The following is a 10,461-nucleotide window of genomic DNA, read 5'->3' as shown; positions in this document are numbered from 1 at the left end:
TACCAGGTTAAAAAAAGTCAAAATCGGTCACTGTAAGCAATACACGGCAAAAGTATATAAAAAGACACGCTCCGCCGATAGCACTAAAATGGCATGCTAAAATGGCGCCAAAGCCCTCGCCGTCGTGGTCGGCGAGCGATGGGGGTGGTCTGAAAATCGGCGGAGTGTCCCATCCGGGAATACCTAATCCATGCGAGGGCCTGTTTCACGGCACGACGCTAGGTACAGCACACTACATTGAAACGGGGCCTAGATAGTCGGCCACTGAGCCAGGAAGAAAGTGCTGTTCGAGTGTTTGCCGGGGGTAGATTGGCCCTCTATCAGCCAGCTTGAGGCGGGGGCTATCGGCCACTGTAGGCAGGTGCTTCACGGGGAAAGTCCTGCACGCTGTGAGCGGCTCACACTATCAGTTCCCGAACAGAGCATCGAAACCCCGGCCGAGTGCACAGACGAAACGCCCCCACATGGCTAAACGCCAACCAAACACCGCACATATGTTTCGGAAACTTGTATTCTCGCAAGCGCCGGGTTTACTACAAAATGCGAGCCGGATCGATTCTCCTTCACTGTTGACCGATGCAATGAGGCGGCGTGGCCGCGAGGGCAGCGGCTGGCCGCCGGGGATGAGGGTGCCACACTCGCACGCAGAGACACACGAGGAATGCTTGGCTCGTCTCTGGTGCGGGTGGCGGCGTGTCGGGCCGCTCGCCGCGGCTCCGCTCAGTATTGGCCGTCGCTGTTCTCGCGCACACTGCCGGCAGACGGGGCGGCAGGAGTGTCAGCTTTCAGGAGCGGCTGGGGAGGGCGTCGGGGGCAGCCAGGGAGTGCCAGGGGTACGGGGAGGCTGGGGAGGGTGTCAGGGGCGGCTGGGGACGGTGCCTGGGGCGGCTGAAGTGGTCATTAGTGGGCGATTTAGCGACTGTTATAGGAAATGCCAATCAAAGCTTTAGATTGCAACGGTAGCCGACGTCGAACAGTACTTCAACATCATTTGTGCGCGGGCTGGGCGATCTTGTCATACATTTCTATCATATAGATACGTAGGTGGGGATCAGACACATTATCACTTTCGTGGTGTGTCATACATGTCACGAGTTCCTTGAGTAGGTATATCTACCACATGAAATGCATTCTCGATAGCACATTAAGTCTCACTTGAACCCTGCAAACATTCACACTGAATCAAAGGATACAGGCGTCAGGCATAATAATCATCTACCACATATCTCGACACGTCGGTTCTTATCACGACCTCAGAAGACCACACTCGTATATGGAAAACTGCCAAAAGCAAAACACGCTGGAAAGTGTTAGAAGGCCATGCAAGCAAGCACGCTCGCGCTTTCATCAATACCAAACACTGATACATATGAAACATCAGCTTCGGCACTATCTTGCAGCCTACATGCTAAATCCTTGTTAATAATAATAAGCACACTCTAAGCCAGCTGCAACTATCAGTCGCTGATATCGTTTACCGCATCATCGCACACAAGTGCTGAGGTGGCGGTCAAAAGTCGTCCGATCGCCGCCACACGATAGCCGTCTGCGGCGCACCAGTCCCAGCGCTGAGGAGGCCCTTTCGGCGGGCGTCCGACGCACTCCAAAGGTCGGACGGGGATGGCCCGCCCAGCCGTAGGAGATTAGTGATTTCTTGTTACTCATGGTCGAACAACAAAATCACTAGTCTTCCAGACGGCTGGGCGGTGTCAGCGGCAGACGCGGTTAGACGGCCGGGCGGTGTTAGCGGCAGACGCGGTTAGACGGCCGGGCGGTGTTGGCGGCAGAGGCGGTTAGACGGCCGGGCGGTGTTGGCGGCAGACGCGGTTAGACGGCCGGGCGGTGTTGGCGGCAGAGGCGGTTAGACGGCCGGGCGGTGTTGGCGGCAGACGCGGTTAGACGGCCGGGCGGTGTTGGCGGCAGAGGCGGTTAGACGGCCGGGCGGTGTTGGCGGCAGACGCGGTTAGACGGCCGGGCGGTGTTGGCGGCAGAGGCGGTTAGACGGCCGGGCGGTGTTAGCGGCAGACGCGGTTAGACGGCCGGGCGGTGTTGGCGGCAGAGGCGGTTAGACGGCCGGGCGGTGTTGGCGGCAGACGCGGTTAGACGGCCGGGCGGTGTTGGCGGCAGAGGCGGTTAGACGGCCGGGCGGTGTTAGCGGCAGACGCGGTTAGACGGCCGGGCGGTGTTGGCGGCAGAGGCGGTTAGACGGCCGGGCGGTGTTGGCGGCAGACGCGGTTAGACGGCCGGGCGGTGTTGGCGGCAGACGCGGTTAGACGGCCGGGCGGTGTTGGCGGCAGAGGCGGTTAGACGGCCGGGCGGTGTTGGCGGCAGAGGCGGTTAGACGGCCGGGCGGTGTTGGCGGCAGAGGCGGTTAGACGGCCGGGCGGTGTTAGCGGCAGACGCGGTTAGACAGCCGGGCGGTGTTGGCGGCAGAGGCGGTTAGACGGCCGGGCGGTGTTGGCGGCAGACGCGGTTAGACGGCCGGGCGGTGTTGGCGGCAGAGGCGGTTAGACGGCCGGGCGGTGTTGGCGGCAGACGCGGTTAGACGGCCGGGCGGTGTTGGCGGCAGAGGCGGTTAGACGGCCGGGCGGTGTTGGCGGCAGACGCGGTTAGACGGCCGGGCGGTGTTGGCGGCAGAGGCGGTTAGACGGCCGGGCGGTGTTGGCGGCAGACGCGGTTAGACGGCCGGGCGGTGTTGGCGGCAGAGGCGGTTAGACGGCCGGGCGGTGTTAGCGGCAGACGCGGTTAGACGGCCGGGCGGTGTTGGCGGCAGAGGCGGTTAGACGGCCGGGCGGTGTTGGCGGCAGACGCGGTTAGACGGCCGGGCGGTGTTAGCGGCAGACGCGGTTAGACGGCCGGGCGGTGTTGGCGGCAGACGCGGTTAGACGGCCGGGCGGTGTTGGCGGCAGACGCGGTTAGACGGCCGGGCGGTGTTGGCGGCAGAGGCGGTTAGACGGCCGGGCGGTGTTGGCGGCAGAGGCGGTTAGACGGCCGGGCGGTGTTGGCGGCAGAGGCGGTTAGACGGCCGGGCGGTGTTGGCGGCAGAGGCGGTTAGACGGCCGGGCGGTGTTGGCGGCAGAGGCGGTTAGACGGCCGGGCGGTGTTGGCGGCAGAGGCGGTTAGACGGCCGGGCGGTGTTGGCGGCAGAGGCGGTTAGACGGCCGGGCGGTGTTGGCGGCAGAGGCGGTTAGTGGTCGCGGCCGTGCCCAGCCACCACCGAGGGGCAGTAATTAGGGGCCGGCGCGCCAGTCCGCACGTTACGGGGTAGCCGGGACGTCCCGCCAGTCAGCGTTTATCGCAGCTTCGTGGGTACACAGTAGGGTTGTTAAAAAACCAAATTTTGGAAAAGTATCCGGGCTCATGGCTCATGTGGTGCGCTATTCTTTTCTGAGTCCAATGACGCCCTTTTTCCGAGAAGTATTAACTGCTAGGTGCTCCTCAAACGGCTTAAAGAGGACCATGTTACGCCCGCCGACCGGCCGCTGTCAATACGGGCGAGAATTTGACGCCGCGCGCGGGCGGCAGCGCCTTTTCGGCACCGCGCGCCACGACATCTGCCGGGCGGCCGGCTGGACGGTGGGAACTTATAGATGCGTGGTCTTTATCACGCGATCGGGGTGTGCTATCCCATGTTTTCGGGGCGGAAAGTTTCAGTGCAGCATCGGTGCGTCTGCCGCGGTGGTCTGTGTCGATGGTACAAAAAATAAGTCAAACAGAGCTCAGAAAAGACTGCATGATTCCGGGTAGTTGCCTCGAAACAATCCGTTTTAAGAATACAGCTGCCTTCTTAACGTACCGCATCATTTGTTAATTCTTCAAAAAGCAGACTCTGAGCAATAACACACCTCTTTGCATTGCTGTTGACAGTTTACGTTACTTTTGGACGGTGGCTCGCAGCCCCAATATGCTGCCGCGCAACTTTAATCTAACGGCGAAACGGCAACTTCGCGAGAATCGAAAATTCACGATTTACGTACAGCAGGACCTGGCAATGCACAAGGACAGAATGTGGAGACCCGACTGAGTCATCGGCCCAAGTTTGGGGGTGGCTTTGACGAGCATGGGCGTCACCAATGTCATTATGCAGATACGATGATGTCAAATGCTGACGCAACAGAATCGACGCCAGGTTTAACTTAGATTAGCAGGTCGAAAGAAAACATAACATATCCGGGAATGAGTGGCCACCCTGACAGTGTGACGAAGTGAGACATGAGTAGAGACAATAGCCGGAGTACCTACTCATATAAATCAAGCGCCGTTTATCCAACCCTTCGAGCAGAAGCGGCGCCGGCAGCTCGGCCCGGGCGGCCGTGCCCATCGATGCCGAACAAGACCCAAATCCAAACCCGGCATAGAACACGGCTCTGCCCCGACGTGACACATTATCCCGGCGTGTCACTCATGACGGATAGACCAATGCAGGAGCCTTGCCAGTTCCTGTTGTACCTTCTTCATAAATTTTCGATTCTCGCGAAGTTGCTGTTTCGCCGTTGGAATAAAGTTGCGCGGCAGCATATTGGGGCTGCGAGCCAACGTCCGAAAGCAACTTAAATTGTCAACAGCAATGCAAAGAGGTCTGTTACTGCTTAGAGCTTGCTTTTTGAAGATTTAACAAGTGATACAGTACGTTAAAAAGGCAGCTGTATTCTTGAAACGGGTTGTTTCGAGGCAACTACCCGGAATCATGCAGTCTTTTCTGAGCTCTGTTTGACTTATTTTTTTGTACCATCGACACAGACCACCGCGGCAGACGCACCGATGCTGCACTGAAACTTTCCGCCCCGAAAACATGGGATAGCACACCCCGATCGCGTGATAAAGACCACGCATCTATAACTTCCTACCGTCCAGCCGGCCGCCCGGCAGATGTCGTGGCGCGCGGTGCCGATAAGGCGCTGCCGCCCGCGCGCGGCGTCAAATCCTCGCCCGTATTGACAGCGGCCGGTCGGCGGGCGTAACATGGTCCTCTTTAACCCGCGCCCCACTGGGGGGGGGGGGGCTATTTATAGCCCCCCTCCCGTTTTTCTGCAATAACTTCCAAACCGCTTGACGTATCGACGCCAAACTTTCAGGACCTTCGGCTGCATCAATTGGACACCTTGTGTCAAAATTTGAACTTCGTAGCTACCATAGGTCGGCCGGAAATGACGTCAGAGTGACGTCATGTTCGGCCGATTTCGACGCAAATCATTGAACCACGGCAATCGCTCCCAAGGGCTTAGTTTTTAAGCTAGATCCAATTTCTTTGCATGGGAGGACTCAGAATAAACTGCGCTATCAAACTGCTATCTCGGATTTTCAAAATTTTGAAAATTTCAAAAATTTTATATAATAAAATTCAAAATTTACATTTTTACATTTTTTTCAAAAAGTTTTTGACTTTTCGAAAAAACCGGAATATATGTGATATAACGCGTTATTATGAATAACTCTAGCGAGTTTTAGCTGAATATCTTCAAAAATGGCCAAGTTATACGCATTATTGCAAAAAAATTCACAATTATTAATTTTCAAATCAATTTTTCACCATGTATTTGACATCGTACGCCAATATAAATAGCACCATCGTGTTTCTGAGCTCAAACTGCATCTAATGGACACCTTTTTTGTTGAAAAATTATAACTTCAAAATTTGACTTTTTTTGACCTGAAAGTGACCTGACCTAAGCTAAATTCGACTCAAAATGACCTCGAATGACACAGACGACATCAAATTCGAAATCTTTGGCCTAAATGGACCATAAAACATGTGTCACGTGACCGACACATGATATAATATTTTCGTGACCTGTGATGACCTGACCTTGACCTGAAAATCAAAGTACAAGTTTGGTACCCTCAGGGTGTCTAGAGCATCTGTTCACGAGTGTGTGAACAAAAAATGAGCCTGATCTGACTTGTAAGACGGCGGCCAGAGCCCAAAAAGTGAACAAGCCAAAATGCTAATAATTTTTACTTTGACCTGACCTGTGACGTCATCGGTGACCTCGAGGTCAATGAAATTAGGTTTCGCTCGACAGTTTTTCCGGGGCTATCAGATGCCGTTTGAATTTTGACGATCGGCCCAGTAGTTTCGGAGTTAGGAGGGGGGGCTATGAATAGCCCCCCCCCCCCCCCCAGTAGGGCGTGTTATACGCAGACCCCAGTGGGGCGCGGGTTAAGCAGTTTGAGGAGCACCTAGCAGTTAATACTTTTCGGAAAAAATGGCATCATTGGACTCAGAAAAGAATACCGCACCACATGAGCCATGAGCCCATGTACTTTTCCAAAATTCGGGTTTTTTAACAACCCTAGAGTACACAGCACAGAGGAAGTGCCTGGAGGATGTATTGCACACGCATGCCAATTGGCCATCCATCCCTCTGAACGCCACCTGGTGTGGTGCTGTCATCGCCCCTGCCCGGTGGTACTATCCCCCCCCCCCGCCGACTCCCGTCCACCCGGTGGGCATGTGCCGGCGCCGCGGCTCACCATTTCTGCAGCAGGAAGTGGGCCATCTGCACCTGGTCGGCCGTGCCGGTGATGGTGACGATGCGCTCCACCTGGCCCTCCTTCACGTCGTCGATGTTGATCTGCGCCTGGCTGTCGGCGCGGATCTTGCGGATGCGCGCGCCGCCCTTACCGATGATGGCTCCGGCGGCCTGTCGGCAGCATCCCGAGGTCACAGACGGGTCACAGGGTCAGAGTCACAGACGGGTCACAGACGGGTCACAGACGGGTCACAGACGAGTCACATGACTACAGGGTCACAGACGGGCCACAGATATTTCAAATACTTGGAGCGTGCATACATGTTCCTATCTCGCAAGTCTTTTGTGTTGCTCTGTCGAGCATCGCAAGTCATCTAATGTGTTTGAACGTTGCGGACCTGTTATTTTGAGTCATGGCTCTCATTTTGTGTCAGACGGCACCGCCTTCGCGCTGCGGACAGCGTGCCGCCCCGGCCCCGGGACGGAGGCGAGGCCCACACTCACGCCCTTGGGCACGGAGAACTGCTGCGTCTGCAGCTCGGCGGCGGCGCCCAGGCCGCCGGCCGCCGCCGCCGCCGGCGAGCTGAAGTCCATGCCGCCCGGCGGGATCTGGCTCATCTGGCCGGCCACGCCGTAGCCCATGCCGGTCATGCCGGTGCCGGCGGCGTACCTGTCGGCCACACACGCCCGGTCACTCTGGTCACAGACAGGTCACACGGGAGGTCACACTACCGGACAGCTCAACGTGCCACCACACGATTCGCAGCCGAACACTGCAATTCATTCACCCGATGATTCAATTGAACTTCTCCGATAGATTGCCGAGTCTCCGAAAGTTAAGCGAGATTCTGGAAAAGTTGTGTCGCATGTTTCTCAAGGTATCTCAAGTGATTGAGATTTATTTTAGGATAACGGCTGCACCCAATAACGAGCACACAGACACCGGGCGGGCGCAGCTGGCGAATACACCATCTTCCTCTGTGGGGCCGTCCAGCAGGGGTCGGAGCCGACCGGCCCGCTTCCGGCTGCCGTCGCCGCCGCCCGACACACACAAATCATATCCACTTCACGGAGCACTATTCGGCATCCCCCGCAGACTCGAGATGTACTAATTGTTCGGTGGCTAGTTTCCAAGGTTGGTCCGTGAGCGGCGGGGGGTGTCGCCGTGTGGTCGGGCCGGCCGCACCTACCCTGGCCGGGCGGCGGCGGCGGCGGCCAGCCCGGTGGCGGTGGCGTACCCGCGAGACGCGGCCATGGCCGACATGGCGGCGGCGCGGCTGGCGGCCAGCGCGGCGCCGCGGCCCAGCGCCGCCTGCTGGGCCGCCGTCCGGCCGCGGCCGTCCGAGAACCCCCCGTACTCGGCCGCGTACACCTCGTCGTAGTTGACCGGGTCGTACGGGTTCACCAGGCCCTTGGGCGGGTTCTGCCAGAGGAGGGGGGGGGGGGGGGGGGGTTAGACTGCGCCTGAGGCTGAAATACGGCATCGTCACGGGATCGGCCCAGAACGCCGCTCACCACACAGTGGTGTAGAAACTCTGAATCCATCGCTGATGCAGTCCTCCCACAATATTCGAATAAAAGTGACAAGCGGGTTAACCCAACCCTGAACCATATCAAACAAACAAGAGCAAAATGCTTTTGGTGCACCAAAACATCTAAATATATCACCTATACAAGTACTGCACCAGAGCCTACATTCACCATCCAAGGTGGCGCTATACAATCACCACACCAGCAGACGACCCAGTGCCGCCGGCGGCCCGTAGCGCCGCGGCCGTGCCGCCGGGCCGGGCGACCCACCTCCTCCAGTAGGGTGAGGATGCGGCTCAGACAGTCGAGCACGTTGGTGCGCTGGCCAGAGATCTGCGTGACGCGGTCCGACGACTGCGGACACGGCTCCGTGTACACCTTGATCTGCGTGTTGGTGCCCTGCAGACACAAACACACACACACACACACACACACACACACACACACAGACGTCAGCAGTCAGAGCAGAGGCACGGCTGAACAGCGGAACGCACCGACTGTTAACGACAACACATAACTTCACAGAATCAACTAAGGTCTCGGTCAGATGGACCAATCACTTTATGGAACGCTACGCATTGGAGCGCCATTCTAGGTAGTAGTGGGTACTAAGATAATGTGATGCGACAACAGCGGCCTCGGAAACTGGCCGAGCTCCTGTGACCGCCGCGGTCGTTCCGCGCCTCCCGCGGCGGGACTATGCCAACACAACGGGCTAATAGTCGCCCGGTCACGCCATCACTCGGCATACGGGATCATTTGTCACCGATCGGAATGCCATCAATCCCGGGCGGACCGGCTGCCGGCGCGGCGGCCACGGCCCGGCGCGGCGGCAGCCGGTGAGGCGCCACCAGGAATCGATTTCCAACATCGTTAGAGCGGCCCCAACACGGCGGCGGCCGGGCATTAGTGCCGCTGACGAGGTGGTTCCCTGGCCAGGGTGCCGCCCCGCCCGCTGGGCTGGTCAGCCGGCGGGCCGCGCGACAGGAAGTGCGGCCTACCAGACCATACACGGGTCGAGGACTCCGTCCGACCGGAACCAGGTGCCCTAACTGGGGCCTGCCAGCACACAGAGCAGCCGGCAGTGCGACTGTGGACCACCCGCCCCACCCACGGGGACACGCCCAGTCTTTGCCGACGCCGCGACACGCGCTAATTAATGACGCGTCCAGGCAGAGGCGGCACCAAATCAATACGCCGTCCGGCCCGCCGCACTCGGCCCCGACCGGCTGGCGCCGGCACTCGGCCGGCGGACCCACCTCGCGCAGCTCCTTGATCTTGAAGCCGGAGCGGCCGATGATGCTTCCCGCCTGGCTGGTGTGCACCAGGATGCGGACCTCGCCGTCGGTCGCGTCTGGGTCGCGGCCCGGCACCTGTCGGGGCGGCCCGTCACCGGTCACAGCCGCAGGCCAAATGGCTCGCGCTCACAGGTCACGGCGAATGGCTAACGTACTTGTGCAGGCACATCCGGTAGATCTAAATGGCGTACATATGCACACAGGTAAGAACAAGCCACTACACTTGTCTATCATAACAAAACACTCTTCTCAATTAAAAACACCATCATATTGAACCCAGCGAAATTTTATACCCATCACGTTATTGGTAACAGTTTTACAACTAACAGCCACAAAACAGACGGCGCCTCATCGGCCTGTTTTACAGTAGCTACCGCCATGTCGCCACCCTCATCGCCATCTCCGACGGGACCGTCCGACAGCCATCTGGCCCGGCGTAACCTCCGGCCCCTCCTGCTGTCCCGGCGCGCCCTCCTGTCCCGGTGGCGCGCACTCACGTCATCCAGGTTGGGCAGCAGCTCCTCCACGATTTTGAGCGTGGTCTCGCGGTCGGCGCCAATGTTGACCACACTGCCGGCGGCGGGGCACGGCGGGGCACCGGTCAGCGGTCACACACGGGAGCGCAGGCAAACTCAGAGCCCGTCCGACGGCCCCACCACAGCAGTGGACACTACAGAAAAGCCGTGTCCGAAAGAGCACAACGGGCTCAGTGGCCCATGGGACAATTGAGAAATAAGCCAAGGCTACAATAATCATGGACGTAAGACTACTGTAATTACTGAACAAAACAATTACAAAACCTAACACCTGTTGAGTAGATTACTAGGAAATATGAAGGTACTGAGAGCAAGTAGACTGGGCGTACTACCAGAATCACAATTCGAAGAAATAACTGGCTTTTAAAGTCATATGAACCAAAAGACTAACGACATAGAGCACGGCAACACCATCAACGAAACGGTCCTTTCCCGGCTGGCAGCGCTGCAAGCACACCCCTTACTTAGCCACCGCGCTATGAACACCCACTTATCCCCGAGAGAGGCTCATTGCGACCGCCGGTAGCAAGCTCTCAGCCGCCAGCCTGCGACCATTAGGCGTTACGTTATCCCCGGGCCGGCGGTCGGCGCGCATGCTGCCTACTCTGGCCGGCCAGGGCGGCC

The 10,461-nt window shown here is 58.2% G+C and overlaps 1 protein-coding gene across 4 annotated transcripts in view; it reads right to left on the bottom strand.

Moving 5' to 3' along the window:
• Positions 1-493: 493 nt before the first annotated feature.
• LOC122377539 (heterogeneous nuclear ribonucleoprotein K-like) overlaps positions 494-10,461 on the bottom strand; it is a 50,065-nt gene continuing 40,097 nt past the window's right edge. For 2 of the 4 annotated variants that reach the window (XM_043357654.1, XM_043357657.1), the window contains 7 exons: positions 9,799-9,871; positions 9,263-9,376; positions 8,274-8,402; positions 7,712-7,896; positions 6,978-7,143; positions 6,475-6,644; positions 494-751 (listed from right to left, as the gene is read on the bottom strand). In XM_043357654.1, the coding sequence (XP_043213589.1) occupies positions 721-751; positions 6,475-6,644; positions 6,978-7,143; positions 7,712-7,896; positions 8,274-8,402; positions 9,263-9,376; positions 9,799-9,871 (868 nt within the window). In that variant the 3' untranslated portion in view covers positions 494-720. Of the gene's footprint in view, positions 752-6,474; positions 6,645-6,977; positions 7,144-7,663; positions 7,897-8,273; positions 8,403-9,262; positions 9,377-9,798; positions 9,872-10,461 lie in introns of all 4 variants that reach the window. The other 2 variants (XM_043357653.1, XM_043357655.1) reach the window with 1 other exon arrangement.

This window comes from Amphibalanus amphitrite, unplaced genomic scaffold (genome assembly GCF_019059575.1).
Source record: "Amphibalanus amphitrite isolate SeventyFive unplaced genomic scaffold, NRLGWU_Aamphi_draft 000046F_arrow, whole genome shotgun sequence".
Taxonomy (NCBI): Eukaryota; Metazoa; Arthropoda; class Thecostraca; order Balanomorpha; family Balanidae; genus Amphibalanus; species Amphibalanus amphitrite.
The sequence above is the reverse complement of the archived record's forward strand: the minus strand, read 5'-3'. Positions and strand labels throughout refer to the sequence as shown.